The 18722-nt window shown below is 44.4% G+C and overlaps 1 protein-coding gene across 3 annotated transcripts; it reads right to left on the bottom strand.

The window, feature by feature from the left end:
• LOC8036853 lies at nt 1-11869 on the bottom strand. Of its 3 annotated transcripts, none has more exons than XM_042286356.1 (8): nt 11615-11869; nt 3015-3129; nt 2441-2508; nt 2308-2359; nt 2115-2183; nt 1952-2014; nt 1368-1783; nt 1-380 (listed from the first exon to the last, which is right to left on the bottom strand). In XM_042286356.1, the coding sequence occupies exons 1-8, from the start codon at nt 11774-11776 to the stop codon at nt 48-50; spliced, it is 1278 nt and encodes a 425-aa protein (XP_042142290.1). In that variant the 5' UTR covers nt 11777-11869; the 3' UTR covers nt 1-47. The 3 variants fall into 3 exon arrangements, with proteins under 3 accessions (XP_042142290.1, XP_042142291.1, XP_040359001.2); XM_042286357.1 differs by having other exon boundaries at nt 1368-1780; nt 11615-11867; XM_040503067.2 differs by lacking the exon at nt 2308-2359 and having other exon boundaries at nt 1368-1780; nt 2440-2508; nt 11615-11867.
• Between the last annotated feature and the right edge of the window lie 6853 nt (nt 11870-18722).

Here is an 18722-nt window from a genome sequence, read left to right as displayed (position 1 = left end):
TGCATAGGAGGAATGGGTTTTATTCGGCGGGCGGGCGGGGGAGGGCTTTAGTTTTTATTTCCTATGTCGCTGACGACGTCATCTACTCGGATGCCGAATTGTTCACATTCCTGAAGAATGGCTAGGGTGACACTCTTGACAGCGTCACTGCCGAAAGAATTCTCGGTAACGTGGTACGCGACTGTCTGCCTCCAGTGGGTTGTTACACCACCCAACATGAACACGTGACCGTGTGTGACCGTCACATCTTCCGGACGAGTGCCATCCACTGAAGGAGGAGTTGAAATGCCGGTTTCCTGCTCACAAGCGAGTCCTGTCGTGAGCTGGATCTCACCGAGCATGAGGACGGCATGTCGCTCGTGGTCTTCCATAAAGTTCACCTGTAGACAAGGAAGATAAACAAGGAAACAAGGATTATCGAATTTGCGTGCAATGTCCCCATCAACCCAGTCAACGAATTGCAGCACTGCAAAGAAAACACAACCGGTATATTTGATTTGCTATTATGAAGCTCAAACGTTTGCTCCGCTGCAGTCATCAAGTTAGGAAAAGTGCAAATCCTGCGTACAAAAGGATACGTTGTGTTTGTGTAATTGACATCTGTCTGTAATGTATGGGTGTACAGGATGTTTGTTTTTATATAACAACAGGTATGAGAAAAAATTGTGTCTGTGTGTGTTGAGGGGGAGGGGGGGGGGGTGTCTGTATCGTACGTGGACACACGTTTTATCGCCACAAACGTTTCACTGACATCCGTTATGAGAGTTGCACGCTGTAGGGACATTTCGTCGCGCGTTCGCGGCGACAGTCTGCGGCGGCTCATTGCAAAAACGTTAACCCACCTGGCCCACCCGTACATGCCGCTTCGCAGCGACAACTAAAAACAACCCATAAAAAACAAAAAACAAAAAAAAATACTTTTTTGAGTTTTAGATGAATCAATCTTTCGATTAACTGATTGCCTCCGAGGGAGGGGGTTACAGAAATGTTTTTACTATATGTTTACCCGGTCTCTTTTTTTTTTTTTTTTGCTTTTTGCTTATGGATTATGTTGCAATTGCATTATGAACAGAAATTACTTCCTGAGGCTACACCAATTTAAACATTTTACGAAAAGCAGCGCTTTGAGATATTCATAGATCAGTTCTCGCGTTTTTGTTGCTTGATTCCGAAACTTTGATACACAAAAATGAAAGCGTCGCGAGCCCTGCTCACAGTGATGCGTAAAAGAGTGGTCGCGCAACCAAACTACATTACCCTGTAGGCAATTGCAAAAAAAAAAAAAAAAAAAGTATAACCTCTAATTACTGACTACCGCCTACATGACAAAGGACAATAAGAGTGAAATCGCCGCTTCCTCGACTCACTTTGACAGCGAGCGATTGCAGCACATTGTGTAGGTTCCCGGGCGAAAACTTGAACTTTTCGAGGTATCTCTGCAAGGTCCGTTCAGTCGGCAGCGGTGCGGCAAGCTCCCTGACGACATTGAACCCTCGCGCCCCGCACGCCAACCTCAGCTTCAGCGCTTTCTCGATGGTTGCCGTCGACCACGGGGTCCCTTTCATGGTGGAACTTCCCATGCACTGCAGCTGGTCGGGCGCCAGAAACCGATGGAGTTGTTTCCCCAGCGAGTTCTTTTCTTCGACGGCTTTGTTCCTCTGTCGTTGCGAGAGCGACAGCCTTCGTTTCGTGCTTCGTAGCTGCTCCTCTAGCTCCTCGATCCTCTTATGGAGCGCAGCCACAGCGATTTCAGAGACAGGCCGGGTGCTCGAAGAGCTCCCTGTTAAAAGAACACGACCGAAGAAGGGCATAGCATCAGCATGGTGCTTACAACAACGAGTCTCCGACTGGTGTGTGTGTGCGTGTATGTTTCTGTTTTTTATACCGTTTTATTAGACAAGAACGGTGACGCCGTATATGTCGAGCCGTGCTATAGAAAGTCGCTACTTACCGTTCACACCACCGCTTTCGTCTTGGTGAGGAGCAGAGGACGCACTACAGGCTGACGTGGTACCTGCGTGACACGGGGAAGAAGGAGGCCATCAGACGCAGCAGATCCGTCGGGACGATAATGATGCTGATGATGCCGCTGACTGCAAGAAAGAAGCCCTTACGGTCGACAACATCAGCCGCAGCTGCTGGCAGAGGCTGTGGGTCACCGAAGGCTGAAGGAGTTTGTGGGCCTGCATGTGGGGCATTCATAGCCAATCGGTATGAGGAACAATTGTTAGGAAAAAAGGTGAAGCGTTAAAGTACGATCATATTATCTACTGCTATAGCCGGTTACGGACAGCATACTGTCCTAACCTTGTACAGAGAGCTGTGGCAAGCGGGCGTCATGGTCCGCATGTGTGGTGGGTGTGGATGAAAGAGTGGAAGGCGATATTGAGTTGTGCACTCTGTGCGAAACCAGCAGCATTCAGCAAAAGTCCCACTCACGGACTGTATTGCTCGTGGCTGTTGTGTCTTGATCAGCAGCAGGGGCTGCGCTGCAGGCTGATGATGTGCCTGTGTGAGACAGGGACAGGGCGCGATGCAAGCTCGAGCTTCACTCGAGTGAAACTGCACATGATATAGGACGTTTAATTCTAAGGTGTACGGACGAAATAGTCAGTCGAAGGGAATTTGACCAAATACGTTCGCTTATTGTTTTACAGCGGAGCTGTTAAGGGATAGTTTCCCCAGGATCGTGTCCCCCGCAAAGAAATGAAGACGCCGAACTCTGGGCACCTAACGGAATCTATGAACGACGGCGGCAAACCACGTATCTGGTTGTCGCCGTCGCTCATAGATGGCGGCAGCCTTTCCACTCTGGCTTGCCGACATGCGGCCGGCCATTACTTTCCATTGTACAGCTCCGCTGGTCTTCCTTCTTCACCAAAATAGAAAGGCTGAAAGATTTTTTTTTGTTCCGCAATGACTTTATCTGTATCCCAAGAAGGATCGGACTGCTTCTTTCATTCTCCACCTGACTTGTATTTTGTTGCTACAGAAAACAAATACCGTCGTCTTACGTTTGACCCGGTGCTTGCGGTGGACGAAAATGCTCGGGGTGGCGTCTGGCTTCAGCTTTCGGATGCCGTGGTTCTGAAGGACCAGTGGCTCGAATTGGTCCTCGGTGAAGTGTTCCTGGGGAAAGAAAGAGGAACATCCAATCCATGTTTCCTTCAATGACGCAACATCGACAGGGTGTCTGTTTACAAGTACCTTGGTGTCCACTTTACAGAAACGTTAAACTGGTCTTATCAGGTAGATTGCATAGTAGCAAGTGCTCATAAAACCCTCGGCTTCTTGAAAAGAGATATATCTCTCGCACCTCCGTCCACTAAATTGCTTACCTACAATTCGCTGATACTTCCAAAACTAGAATACGTTAGCGCTGTTTGGAGTCCTCATCAGGCATACCTTGTCGATAGACTGGAGTCCGTCCAGAATAAGGCAGCCCGATTTATTTCCTCTGACTATTCATCATTCACTAGCGTCACGTGACTAAAAAACAACCTCGGTCTACATTCTCTTGAGAAACGTCGGCGGCTGTCACGACTATGTCTGTTTCATACCATTTTCAATAGCGCATCAACTTTTAGGCAAACCTACTGCAAACCGCCCTCCTATATATCACCCAGAACGGATCACCAACTCAAGATTCAGCCGCCCAAATCACGCACACTATTATTTCCCTAATCGCCTGTTGTCATGTGCATTAGAGATTGGAACGATATGCCATACGAAGTGGTATCGGAGACTAACCTAGCAGCATATAAATTAAAATGTGAACAGTACATCGGAATGAGCAGTTAGTAAGCGGTCTCTACCTTGATATTTATTTGCCTTGCACGCTCTTGTATATTTGTGCATTTTCATCTTGATCTTTTTTTTGCGTTAATTTTTGTTTACACCCATTCAATTATGTCACAATATATGAAATTGCAATGTTATATCATGTATGTGTTCTTTTTCCTGCTCTTTTGTGTGCACGTTTTTCCCAGTGCATTTTTGTGCGTATTATTCTAAGATGTAAATAGTATATACGCGAAAATACTGTTTTGAAGTTCTAAATGTATATTATGAATTTCCCCCCTCATGTAATGCGCTCGCAAGTCGAGTGCCTTTGAGGTAATAAAATGAAATGAAATGAAATGAAATGTAGCGAATCTTTTGCTGTGTGCAATTGGGTGGATCCTTTAGCCGATAATAATAATAATAATAATAATAATAATAATAATAATAATAATAATTATTATTATTATTATTTCATTGTTTCAATCAGCATAAATACATCAATAGGGCCCGTCAAAGCCGTAAAGGCTTGTTTGACGGGGCCTTGCAATCGACGCTATGCTTTGTGAATTCCCCCTCTTTTTCACAATCTAAATAACAATTTTTCGGGCAAATAGAAAAATGCAATATACCAAAATCACATGCTCGCCATTATTTATCAACAAAATATCTGAACGCTCAAGACACTTTCCTTTACAAAAATATATCTTGTGCACATTCAAACTATGCTTACAAAAAAAAAAAAAAAAAAAAAAAAAAAAAAAACGAAGATGAAATGCATATTTTGTTAACACGAGACAACCAAAAAAAAACAACAACAAAGCTGCGTCATGCATTGAAATTTGTTCAGCGATCATTGCTCTCTATTCAGAAAGCACTTTACACACGCTTTATACATTCTAAAAAAAAAGAAAAAAAAAAAAGGGGGGGATCGGTGGCCGAGTGGTCTAGCGCACACCAGCTCGGAGCACGTGGAGCGAAAGCTCGCGCTGCAGAACCCAGGGATCCTGGGTTCGAGCCCCACCCCTGCCCGTTTCGATCTGGATGAGCATCGTACCGGCGTGCGGTCGTGTATCACTACTGCGTGATGCACGTTAAAGACCCCAGGCTAGCGGCTGTACCGCACTGGCTAAATTTCTCATCTACAGCTGGGAGACTCGTCGCCCCTGTGAGGCAGACCAAGTTCTAGGCTGTATAAACACACACACAACCCAATTTTTTTTTACATTCTAAAAAAAAAGATACAAAAATATCACATTTATCAAGCAGTTAAATTACCTATACTACCATTCTCTTTTAAGGACCACTCTCTATTTGTTTTGTTTTTTAATCCAGGAAAAACGCTTACCGGAAGCTCACTGGAGATAAGCTTACTGGAGATAAGCTCACCGGAGAGAAGCTCACCCACTTTACTTTTGTACAGGTCCGGAGAAAAGCTCACCAGTGTTTTGACAGACCCAGAGAGAAGCTCACCTCGAATTAAATTATTATGTGAAGTGGTCATTATCATTTAATAGCAATAATAATAACACTGTTCTAGGCGCCTCTCACGCAGTTGGTACACCGTGCAACAGAGTTAGCGCGATACGATTTGTCGCATTTTACTTAGGGAAGGGGTTAATCAGCGTCAAACTTTTATCGCGTACGCTTATGCCCCGAATGAGCAATTTCCAGTTTTAAAAACAAACACTAAGATGTAAAAAAAAAAGCTTATTGTTCATTTATGTTGACAGTGCCATGCACTGTATACACTTCACATCAGGTCGCTCAGCTGTAAGCAAAATAGGAAAAAAATAATGCTTAACAAATTTAAATCTAAAAACAATTAAGTTAGATTTGGTTGATTTAAGTTATACTAATATCACCGTACCTAGAACATATGGATTATTTATCACTATTTATGCATTTTTAAACACGGCAGGTTGTTTGATCAATTCTTCCGACCAGTAAAAATAAACAATGCGGAAAAAAGAATTAGTAACAGCTTTTTGCTCCTGAAAACCAACTTTTCTAGAATACCTCGGTTGTGGAACTCCCTCGGAAGGGGGACCCCCCTTCACTCACTTCAGTCCCTTCCGTCGATCGATGCGCCATCTAGATTTTCGTTTACGAACTATGTGTTCCACAGAGAACGGTGGAACGCCATCTAGACGCTGTGCTTCGAAACGTACGTATCCCATAGAATGCAAAAATATTCCAAAAGCCGGGAATCATAATGATAAAAAAAAAAAAAAACTGCTCCGACTTTACTCAACAAGATTAACGTATCCCATAGAATATGCTGCAGTTACCAAAGCAGCCGTCCGGCGCGTCGAACGATAGGAGGCGAGTCGTGGTGAATGAAGGGGGGGGGGTACTGCTCGTGCATGCAGGCGTCTATGAGCACTGCCGTAACTGAGCTAATCTAAGGACGTTGATGAAAACCCCGCCACACTGGAACAAACAGAGCGTAGTTTTTTTGTTAGCGAAAAAGCTGGATTGGTTGTTCTTTTTCGCGATCTGATTTTCTGACAACATGTGATTACTCAGTTCCGAGTTTTCGTTTTTATCTTTTGCGTTCTGATTTCATCGCAAAAAAGATGTGACGTAACTGACGAACGAAGTCGTTTCGGAAGTAGAAATAAAGCTCAATGCATCTATCCGCTCCGAAGACCACTGCTTTTTGCTCGTGCTCTGTCCGGTATAAATCTTTCTTGCGCGATGATTCTTCGATTTAAATACAGAACATATGCTCATACTGAAAGCATAAAATAATAAACAAATGGTAATTAAAAAAAAAGTAACATATTTATTTAAAATTGGTCCGATTTGAATCACGATTTAAGTCCTCTTGATTTTCATTCTTCACCCTGGCTGTAGTTCTCCTTCCTCTTTTATGTCAACCTGTTTCGCGTGAGTGTTACGAAATTTAATTCTGACGTAAACGGGATAAAAGATATTCGATTTTTCTTTTCTTTTTCTGTTTGAATGAGGCGAGAGTTGAAACCGCCGCTTAAACAAATGGCGAAATGTCGACAATAGGCAATGTGGCGCAGTTCCGCATATGCGCCTCGGAGATGGCGACGCGAGGGGCTGGACATTTGCCTCTACCGGACTCCGAGCCGCGGGCGTTCGCTTTTTGCGCACCCGACATCGTCATCTGCCATAAGCCCGTGGACGTTTCTTCAACTACGGCCGTAGTTCTACGCGAATTGATGCAGCAGTAAACATATGCAGCGACCAATTTGATTTTGTTCCCTCTCTCTCGGGCCACCGGGATCTCTGGATCTTTGCAAGATCACAGAACGTTCACTGGAATGTGCTACTTCCTTACTTTACTCAGCAGACGACAAGCTAGACGCCCTGCAGCCCTCGCGGCAAGATCAAAGCTAATATAAAGCAGAAAAAAAGTACCCACATCTTTTCTACTGGTGTTCTGTTGAAATCATTTATTTGATATTTGTCTCACAACACCTGGACGTATTTATATTTTGAAAATGAATTCCCAAGCTCCAGCATACTTTAGTTGTGTGTGCCTGAGTAAACCTTTATTGACTAAATGACACCCCGCCCGACGCTAAGAAGAGGGCCTGATGTGTGGACATAATTCACTCGAGTGAACGCGCCCGATAAGATTCGCAAGTGAGCTTTTCTCCGAATCCGTGAAAAGCGTATGAGCTTTTCTCCGCATCGAACAGTTGGCGGTAAGCTTTTCTCCGGGGTGAGCTTTTCTGCGCCGCCCGTTTTTCTTACTTTCTTCAGCGAATTAATATTCATCGATTCTTTTGGAAGTTTGTTTAAATAGTAGGTATATAAAAATTTCGTAACCTTTTTTTTTTTCGTAATTCCTATGCATTCTAGGGATTATATGTCGTTGTGTGTGCCTAATAACCGTGTCAGACGGCGTTCTAAGGGTCCTTTTTACTAAGTTACTTTATAAAATCGGCCAATCAGCTCGCGATGTTGAGTGCGCACGTGCCCTACGGCATGCCCTGGTTCGCCGATTTTATAAAGGAGCTTGTTCTAAAGGCCTTTAAAATGCCCGTCTGACAGGGGTATTAGAGGTTTTGCTTGCGAAATTGTTTTAAGCCACCATTTGAATAATAGTGCTTGGTAACAAATACACGCTGCGCAATGCTTTGTTATACATTTTAGATCAGGGATAGGCGACCGTTCAACGTCGCACTGCAGGGAACGCACCTGGATTAATACGTGCGCAAAATCTACCTTCTGAAATCGCCAGCTAATGGGCAGGAGATCGAACTATAGGGGGCGCCTTATCGAGCTCTTTGTCCCCCATTTTCACGGCTTTTTTTAAACAAATCTGTAAAGCTAAAAAAAAAAATAAGAAAAAAAAATTGTCAGCAGTGAGAGAGTGCAGGCGAGCTGGTAATTAACCGACATCTTGTAAACCCTGAGATGGCGAACGATAAAAAAAAACGGACGAACACAACAAAATCCCAATTTTGTTGAGATTTTGTTGTGTTCGTCTGTTTTTTTTTTATCGTTCCCCATCTCAGGGTTTACAAAATGTCGAAAAAAAAATATATACAGGGTGTCACAAAAGAAAATTTACACGGTCGTTTTCGCCGCAAAAATAAACTATAGGCATCGCCGAACGCTTATTCTCCGCCCAAAGGTAGCGCTAGAGGTCACAACCAGATGCCAAAGTTTCAGCCCGATCCGATATCTTAATCAAAAGTTATACGTGATTTTCTGAAAAGTTCAATGGGAAAATGGCGGCCGAAGGAGTTTTCGAATACATGGGGCTCTATGGCACCAGAAACCGAAAACGGGCAAAAATGGGCTCCATTTTCCCATTGAAATTTTCAGAAAATCACTTATAACTTTTGATTAAGGTCGGGCTGAAATTCTAGCATCTAGCTGTGACCTCTAGCGCTACCACTGGCCGGACAATGAGCGTTCGGCGATGCCTAGTTTATTTTTGGGGTAAAAAAGACGGTGTAAATTTTCTTTTGTGACACCCTGTATATATATATATATATATATATATGAAACTGCTAGGTGTCGATAAAACTTTTAAGCCGATTAATCGCCACCCTTTAATCGATTCAGTAACCGATTAATCGGCCTCGTCCATTTACATACATAGTATAATATTTAAAAAAAATGCATATATTTTCCTTTTTGCTGCAATATGTGACAAATGGAGCAATGTACAAGTTAGATTTCGCATCAACCTCCATGTGTAGTTGAGAACAGTTGAAAGAGACTCACACTCTCAGATTATTAGTTCAGCTGCATGAGGCAAAGAGATTCGTTGACATTCTCCGTCAAAAGCGACCTCCCTTGGTGGTTCACAATAGTCCATGCTGCGCTAAACGGACACTCGAACGGCGTCGAAGTGGGCGGGACACGTGCAACCTTCTACAACTGTCTGGGGTTACAAATCTCGCCCCTACAGTTTCCTTTAGGCTAGAAATTTCACCTAAAGTTTGCCCTTCGTACAGGTACATACACTCGTCCACGTCTGCGTGATGAAAGCGCTCAATTTTTACAGCGGAGCTGTTAAGGGATAATTTCCCCAGGATCCTGTCTCCTGCAAAAAAAAATGAAGACGCCGAACTTTGGACATCTACCGCCATCTATGAGCAACGACGGCAAGCTACGTTTCTGGTTGCCACCGTCGCTCATAGATGGCGGCACCTTTCCACTCTGGCTTGCCGACTTGCGGCCGGCCATTAATTTCCATTGTACAGCTCCGCTGGTCTTCCTTTTTTACCAGAGTGGAAAGGCTGAAAGTGTGTTTACTTTGTTTTGATTCGTCAAGTTATTACCGACTAACCGGTTAAAAAAGTTAATCGAGATTAAAACATGAATGGATTAGTCGGTAGGTTCATCAATCAATTGCCCAGCCCTATTCTTCACTAATTTGATTCGATCAGGGGCAGCTATTTTACAAAGGTAAAGTGAAACGGGGAAAGGACCAATCCAACGCATGCCTGAGAGAACCCTGAAGTGAGAATGAAAGAGTTTGGACCAGCCAACGCGGTTTCACAGCTATAGCTCGTATTCACCGCAAAAACAATAGTAAAAAAAAAAAAAAGGTTTTTGGAGGAGCGTTACTCATTTCCTCTTTCATGTCGTGAATTAATATATCAGTAGGTGAGTCTTAGGTGAGCTCTATGTTAGTTTATCAAGACGTGCGTGCAGGTTTCGAGCGCCAAAAGCAGCGTTTCTTCCTTCGACAACCAAATCTCATGAGAACATACTTTGCGCATGCGAAATGAGAACTTCCTGTTTTCTTGATGTCGCAAAGGGGTGTAGTAAACACCAACCCAGAAATAATGGGAATGGTTCGTAACTCCAAAAACAATACACACATTTAAAACCATTTAGAAATCGCATCTCTTATCTTTAGCATCAAATTGAAATAACGCTGGCTCGTTAGAAATGTTAAAGTATACGGGGTGTTTGAACGAAGACTTCCGAAAATTCTTATTAATAGAGTACTTGAGAAAAAAAAAATTAAAAAAAAAAACATACTGCTAAATAGTAAACAAGAATGAACTAACTGTTAATTAGTAAAAAATAAACATATGGCTCCAATTAGCAACGAGCTCAACGTTTCTAATTGAAACCATACATTTATTTTCATATATATATATATATATATATACATAAATGCACTAAGTGCTGTGCGATACTAGTGATGGGCGGAACGTTTACAAAAAAAGATCGGCAATGATTCGGCAAAAATACATTGTTGCCAGACTTAAAGTTGATGTTTAGTTTCTTTTTTTTTCTGTCAAAAGAAGGTTTTATGTGTATTTTTTTAAACTTAAATACAACATGTAATGCATATTGACACAGTTATTACTAAATAATTTGATTTTCTACAAGACAATTGTATCGTTGTCATTTTTGTGTTTACTGGCAATTTTACAGTTACCTGCAGAAGTAGCGTGACAACAAGGTTGGGTAGTAGCGTCGCCCTCACGAATAATGCTACGAAAGTTTCGGTTTTGAGGCCTCATCAGCGCAAGCCTGCAAGTGTGTGTGTACATTGTTAAAATAAAGACAATAGCACTGTGTTCCTACTTCTTATGGCAGTCACCGTTTCGTGCACGAAAACGAATGCAGCGGTTGTTGAGCCTTCACCAGAACAGATAACAATATTAATGTAAATATGCATGTTTTTCGACTTGAGTCACTTGACGTCAGCTTTAAACGTCTCGTTTTCAACCTTTAAAATGCCTGTTTCTGATGTTAGGACACACACGGACGTTTAGGAAGATGTGAAGTGTTAGGAATGTCGGGTGTGCAACGTCGAGCATGATAGTTCTGAATATAGTTTTATGCATATACACGAAAAACGCGGAATAACGCTTATCAAAACGCAATATTGTTTCGCTTTGGCACAGACTACATGTGAGCCCAAAGAGAATTATTATAATTGCGAGGAGTGCTTAAAATAATTGTCAGTCAATGTTTCAACTACCTCGTTGCATCACAGGAAAGGTCAAATGAAAATCACGCCACTCAGAATGTACCGCATCATTCGTCACTTGCGCAGTGGACTGCGTCAATTCCTGGTCGATCTTCTGTTCTTGAGGCAGAAAAGATTGAAGAGAACCGCACTCGCAAATGCTCACATAAGCACAGTTACCGTGCTGCCTACTCCACGCCTCGCCGTAACCGCTGGTTGTACTACAATGTACGATGGCAACCTCACGACCGCACGGCGCCCATTTGCAATCCACGGCCCGCCGGCCCCGCCGCGTTCTCACGCGTGCGCAGACATTTGCCGAATTTTCGCCGAATCTTTCTCGAACTTAAAGTTCGCCAAGTGCCGACCTTTGCCGAATCTAAAGTTCGGCACGCGTCCACTCACCTCGCAGAGGCGCGTGGATGGCGTCGGCTCGAAGTTGGCCCGGCCGATCCTGTGTAGCCAAACCTTCCTGCGAGCTGCATCGCGCTTGCCGGACGGAATGCTGAAAAGCTTTGTCCCGTCCGAGTGACGCCGCTTGCACCCGAAGGCGCAGCAGCCCGTCATAACGAAGAGCAGAGCGCGGCCGCGCCGCTCTCGGTACAAAAATGGCGACGGAAGGCTCGTCGTCGAGCAAAAACAGCAGAAACAAAAAGCGCGCGCTCTCTCTCGTGACTCTGATTCTCCAATGGGAGAAACGGGCGCGAGTTTTCAAAAGATGTCGGTACATCTCTTTCTTTTCTTTATTTTATTTATTTATTTGGGCGGGCTTAGCTTTGATCTTGCCGCCAGGGCTGCAGGGCGTCTGTCTATCTCGTCGTCTGCTGAGTAAAGTAAGGAAATACCTTCCACTCGAGCACATTCAAGCGGGCTTTCTGCTACCTTGAAAATATCCAAAGAAAGATCCCGGCAGCCCGAGAGAGAGAGAGAGAGAGAGAGAGTATGAGGTAAGAGGCGCAGTGCGAGGAGCGGGGAACAGATGCACGGCTGCTTGTTCGCCTTCTCTTCTTTCTCTTATCCATTGCTCTTATCGCGTTGTCGGTGGCGCCTTCTGGATCGTTTCGAGTCCCTAGCAGGCGCGCGGAATTCTTCGAGGGATGTCACACCCCTCTTTATTGGTCTCTCTTTTTTCTTTTTTTTATTAATTTTAGTAGTTTTACTGCCGAGGCAATGCAGGGATGATCACACGCTCGAGTAATCTTGGATCGCCGTGGCACTTTTCCTGCAGGCTGCAATACGTTCCAAGGGTACGCACGTGAAAACTGTCCGTGTGACTAAATAAGAATAGATCGTTTCTGCGAAACTGACAAGAGCTGTAAGGCCCACGGCAGAAGCTAGACGGTCTAGTACACGGTAATACGTCTCGCTAAATGACGTTCACGAGCCTAAGCTCGAATGAAACTAGAAGTTTCATCCGAGCGTTATTGTTTGAATAACCTTTTTCTTCGAACATGCGTTTAGGAGGATGGGGGCACAAGGCCACAGATGTCGCCTGACTAGGCAAGATCCCCCTGTACAGTCTAGCAGCACAGAATCACCCAGAAACAAAAACATAACGCCACTGCATATAAATACTAACAGACATAAAAATGTTATTTAATATGGAACGAAATAATACACCATACCGGGTGTTTCAACAAATTCTTTCAAGGATTCCTACCAAAAGGTGGATAAGGAAAAAAAAAAACTCTTTTCGGAAATACACTGCCAGTCATGACAAACGTCAGGCATTGCAAAACACACACAGACACACACTAATTAGCTAAATAATTCACTAAAATTCACTCGTTAACTTTTTATGGTTTGAAAATAAACGTATGGTTTCAATTAGAAACGTTGAGCTCGTTTCGAATTGGAGCCATATGTTTATTTTTTACTAATTGACAGTTAGTTCATTCTTGTTTACTATTTAGCAGTATGTTTTTTTTTAATCTTTTTTTTTCTTAACTACCATATTAATAAGACTTTTTGGAAGTCTTCGCTGAAACACCCCGTATACAATAACATCTCTAACTTGCGAGCGTTATTTCAATTTGATGCTAAAGATAAGAGATGCGATTTCTAAATGGTTTTAAATGTATTTCTGGGTTGGTGTTTACTACACCGCTTTGCGACATCAAGAAAACAGGAAGTTCTCATTTCGCATGCGCAAAGTAGTTCTCCTAAGATTTGGTTGTCGAAGAAAGAAACGCTGCTTTTGGCGCTCGAAACCTGCAAGCACGTCTTGATAAATTAACATAGAGCTGACCTAAGGTTCACCTACTGATATCTTAATTCACAACAAGAAAGAGGAAATAAATAACGCTCCTCCAAAAACCTGTTTTTTTTTTTTTTGTTGTTGTTTTGTTTTACTATTGTTTTGGCGGTGAATACGAGCTATAGCTGTGAAACCGAGTACTACCTATTGTACTGAGCGTTGGCTGGTCCAAACTCTTTCGTTCTCACTTCAGGGTTCTCTCAGGCATGCGTTGGATTGGTCCTTTCCCTGTTTCACTTCACCTTTGTAAAATAGCTGCCGCTGATCGAATCAAATTAGTGAAAAATAGGGCTGGGCAATTGATTGATGAACCTACCGACTAATCCATTAATGTTTTAATCTCGATTAATTTTTTTAACCGGTTAGTCGGTAATAACTTGACGAATCAAAAGAAAGTAAACACACTTTCAGCCTTTCCACTCTGGTAAAGAAGGAAGACCAGCGGAGCTGTACTACGGCCACTGTAGCTGTACAATGGAAAGTAATGGCCGGCCGCAAGTCGGCAAGCCAGAGTGGAAAGGTGCCGCCATCTATGAGCGACGGCGGCAACCAGATACTCAGCTTTCCGCCGTCGCTCATAGATGGCGGTAGATGTCCAGAGTTCGGCGTCTTCATTTTGCGCTTTCATCACGCAGACCTGGACGAGTATATGCAACTGTATGAAGGGCAAACTTTCGGTAAAATTTCTAGCCTAAAGTGAACTATAGGAGCGAGAGTTGTAACTCCAGACAGTTGTAGAAGGTTGCACATGTCCCGCCCACCTCGACGTCGTTCGAGTATCCGTTTAGCGCAGCATGGACTATTGTGAACCACCAAGGGAGGTCGCTCTTGCCGGAGGATATGAACAAATCTCTTTGCCTCATGCAGCTGAACTAATAATCTGTGAGTGTGAGTCTCTTTCAACTGTTCTCAGCTACGCATGGAGGTTGATGCGGAATCTAACTTGTACATTGTTCCATTTGTCACATATTGCAGCAAAAGGAAAATATATACATTTTTTTTTAAATATATTATGTATGTAAATGGACGAGGCCGATTAATCGGTTACTGAATCGATTAAAGGGTGGCGATTAATCGGCTTAAAAGTTTTATCGACACCCAGCAGTTTCATCGCGCGAGACGACCGTTTCATGGTCCTTTTCAACATGCATGCGCGTTTCATGGTTCTTTCCCCCACTCAAGCTTCCAGGTTGCCTAAGTAAGGGTTCTGTGTTTTCGGATAAATCCGAAAAAGAAATCGGAAAAACACTCGCCAGTGAATTTTCTGTCAAATCGGATTTATCCGAAATACTTCGAATTTCGAGGTCACAACAATAAAATAAAAAAAAGCAAGAAAAGACAGTGTTTTACAAATAGATTTGATAGGAGGACAGAGTCAGTGGTCCTGAGAGGCCACTTCCGTTTCCTTTGAAACCTCCAACAACTGACAAAAGGGGTTTGCCTTGTAGCTCGTCAAGTTGTCCAGGAGAACGATCATAGTCCCCAAGTTCATTCAACATTGTTTTTTTTGTTTTTTTTTTAATTGCGAGCATTGTGAAATTGAACTCCAAATTTCGGAAAACTTGAAATCTAATAAAAATAAACTCCGATAAACCTGGGATTTTTAGCGAAAAATAAGCTCCGATAAACGAAATTCACGAGAAAAAAAAAAAAAAAAAAAACTCCGGAAACACAGTATCCTACCTGTAGTATATAACGTATAGACGCTTTGCAGTAGCTGTGCATGGACGCCGCCATAACTGACCTTCAGTTTTTGTTTCCACTTGTTCCGTTCGTTTCCCTTCATCATTACCATAACAGGCAAGGTTAGTGCCATATTAGATTCAACTGTGTCCTTTTCTAAAGCATCGGATTTTGTAGAGGATCGTCAACTACCGTTTCAGTTGCTCGCCATCTCGGTAAGACAAGAGAAGGTCAGTAATGGCGGCTGTAATTTGGCGCGTGTGTAAAGCGTCTATAAGTGGCCCTCCCGTGGATGGAACAAAGACGTGTCACCCTGTGAGATATTCGCTTTCTGGTCCCTTCAAACATCCGTTTCATAGTCCATTTCTCTGCTCCATCTATACAGTCGGTTTCACATTGAACTTGGGCATTTCATTGTCCTCTTCCTGCTTCAAACTTCGGGTTTTAAGTTACACAAAATATAAGTGTCCCACAGGCACGTAGCCAGCATTTGGATTCGGGGGGAGGGGGGGGGGGGGCGCCCATAACAAAATGCTGTATGAGTGGAGGGGGGGGGACAAGGCCCCAGCAAAATGGAAGATATCAAGGGGGGGGGGGGAGCCGCATGCCCCTCCCTCCCCCCCCCCCTTGCCTACGTGCCTGGTGTCCCAACTATTTCGCGTACCCAACAACAAACGAAAGTGTCACCCCGCGGTCTACGTGGTGTCAAACACGGTCTACTAAAACTCGCTATTAGCGAGTTTTAGTAGACAGTGTTTCTCGCTCCGCTAAACCCCTCCGCTACCCGGAACTCTACAGCCAAGGCCATCGTCGCAGGCGCAGTGGCAATTTCTTTGTAGCGAAGGGTTAGCGGAGGGGGAAACACGGTCCACTAAAACTCCCTAATCGTTTCACGCTTCCTTTCCCGCAGGACCAAGTTGGTCCTGCTTTCACGCTACCTTTTTCTACGCACCACTTTCCGGGTCGTACATAATACGTGGGCGACCCAAATAACCGGGCGAATCGGAGCAAACAAATTAGTGCCACCGCGCGCGAGACTCACGCTTGACGTCAGCAGCGCATGCGATACACACATATCCCACGCGTTTCCCGTTTTGGGAAGAACCTTCGCGATGCCGACGTCATCGCTGGAATATCCCCCGCGCGTGCTGGGCCCCGGAAGGCATCGATCGCCCACCGGTGCGCACACTTGAGCCGTCTTGCGTCATCGGGGGAAAAAAACGGCACGTGACATCCCGTGTGCCACCACGAGTCGGGAGACAACCGGTCGGGGGAAAGGGAGCCAGACAATAATAATGGAAAAAATAAAGGCTCGGGCGAGCTGGGGAACTTGCAACACCTTAAACTCCCCGGGACTTTGGGTTTTCAAGATTTTGAAAGCTTGCGTATTGCTTGCAATCAGCTTGGCTTCTTTCTCTCTTTCTCTTCAGCCTAGTTTAGCGGCTGTGTGTCGGCGGGTTTGACAACCTTGGAGCGCGTTGTTGCGAGCTAACCGGTATTGATTACACGGCCGCTCGCCGGTGTGCTGCTGCTCCATATTGAGACATTCAAGGTCGGGGGTTCGGACTCAGGATCTCTGGGTTCGGCAACCTGAGCTTTCGCTCCACGCGCTCCGAGCTGAGGAGAACGATCAGGGGTCTCTTGGACGCCAGGCCTGCTCCGTTGCCTTCCTTCGCGCACTGGGCCACCGGTCCCACGAGAAAACGATAAAATCCGGCGGTTGCTGCTTCGTGCTAACTGCGCTGATTGATTGATTGTTTGCCCCTGGAAAACAAAGATCCTGGTGAGCGCTGATTGATTGATTGTTTACCCCGGGAAACAAAAATCCTGGTGACGCCACTTGTGGGCACGCTTGCCACAGCCGATTGTGGAAAGAGGAATTTTTGGGGAAAAAGGGGACAGAAGAAAGAGAGGACGAAGTCTAGTTTTTTTTGTGTTTTTTTTTTTGGCGGCAGCGGCAGCGAACTGTCGACACGTCTGCTGAATCTCTGCTTCTGTATTTTGCAGCTGCCAAAGCCTGGTGGCCCACAAGTTATAAGTTCTCCAGGGCCTGGTTACCAGTGTGACATCTTTTCAAGTTGTCAAGTCAAACCGAAGATTTTTAGTTTTCATCGCGGGAGCCAAGAGGTCAGGCTGTTCTGTGCAGCAAAATCGCCCAGGACATCAGCGACGCCAGTGACATCACTCATCGCTAAAAGTTTCTACGGGGCGTTTCTTCGCATTTGGCGGCAGCGGCAGCGAACTGTCGACACGTCTGCTGACTCTCTGCTTCTGTATTTTGCAGGTTGGTTGAAATATTTTTTATAATTTGATGTTAGCTTTACTCTCTCTGCCGCTGCTGCCAAAGTGCGGTGCCTGATAGTGTACCTTCGGTTTGTGCATTTGTCATGTCACGGTGCTGCGTATGCCGGTTATCTGTTCCCGATAATGGCCCATCGATCAGTTGCTCTGAATGTAAATTTACGTTTCATTTCGACACTTGTTCTGGTGAAACCGAAGAAACGCTGAAACTAAAACCTGAGGATGTTGGGAAAACGTGGAAATGTGAGGCGTGCAGGGGGGTCAAAGGAAGGTGCAATGAAACAAAAGCGCAGAAATCGGAGGTAGACTTCTCATTACTGCTGCTGGGAATAAGTAACAAGCTTGACTCGCTCATGACCTTGCCCAGTGTGATCGGAGCTATTGAGAGGTCTGTACAGGTACTCTCGGATACGTTTGACGACTTCCAACGGCGGTTACTTGAACAGGAAAAAGCCACTAAGGAGCTGACGAAACGAGTAAATCTGCTGGAGAGCGTTGGTTCACCCAATAAACTTGCTCAAATTAGGCAAGATTTGGATAATCTTGAGTGGCATAGTCGTCGCTTGAACGTCGAAATTCATGGCATCCCAGAAACACAAAACGAGGATTTGATGAACAAAATAAATGAACTGGCAAAAAACTGGAGGTGCCGCCTGTGGCCCGAAATGACATTTCAGCTTTGCATAGACTTCCAGCAAAACCGGGCGAAAATCGAGGAGTCATTGTTCGTTTTACAAGTCAGGAGCTTCGCGATTCTTGGCTCCGAAAAAAACAGGCACTCAAGAAAGGAAAAGACAACATATACATTTGTGAAAATATGACACGGCTCACCCGCACTCTTCTGTCAGCAACAAAGGAATGGGCGCAGAAGTCAGGCTACGCGTTTGTTTGGCACGCGAATGGGAAAGTGTTAGTTCGAAAACAAAGCGGTGACCGAGCAGTTGTCGTTCGCGGTGAGGAGGATCTTGCCAGGCTGAAATAAATTACAGGACGTATCATTTGAACACTGTTATCTTCTATGTCAAACCTTTCTCGTGACATTGCATCTTTGAAAAGGCCGTACCTTTCACTTTTTCACTTAAACGCCAGAAGCTTACGAAATAAAATCGATGAGGTGAACTTGTTCTTATCCGAACTCAACCATCATTTTGACATTATCTGTTTTAGTGAGACGTGGTTCTTATCTGATGATTGTGTTGCGCTAGATGGCTACGATTGTGTGTCTGCATGCCGCTCAAAAAAGAGTGGTGGTGGGGTTGCCATTTATATTCG

This window comes from Ixodes scapularis, unplaced genomic scaffold (assembly GCF_016920785.2).
Source record: "Ixodes scapularis isolate PalLabHiFi unplaced genomic scaffold, ASM1692078v2 PGA_scaffold7__128_contigs__length_106722199, whole genome shotgun sequence".
NCBI lineage: Eukaryota > Metazoa > Arthropoda > Arachnida > Ixodida > Ixodidae > Ixodes > Ixodes scapularis.
This window is presented reverse-complemented; position numbering and strand designations above follow the sequence as displayed.

Excerpts from the sequence above, each read along its gene's own strand:
- LOC8036853 (XM_042286356.1), bottom strand. The coding sequence starts at position 11,776 with ATGACGGGCTGCTGCGCCTTCGGGTGCAAGCGGCGTCACTCGGACGGG. Across the intron at positions 2,360-2,440 it reads CAGCCACGAGCAATACAGTC|CCCACCACACATGCGGACCA; the intron begins CGTGAGTGGGAC and ends CTTTCATCCACA. Across the intron at positions 381-1,367 it reads TGCAATCGCTCGCTGTCAAA|GTGAACTTTATGGAAGACCA; the intron begins GTGAGTCGAGGA and ends CCTTGTCTACAG.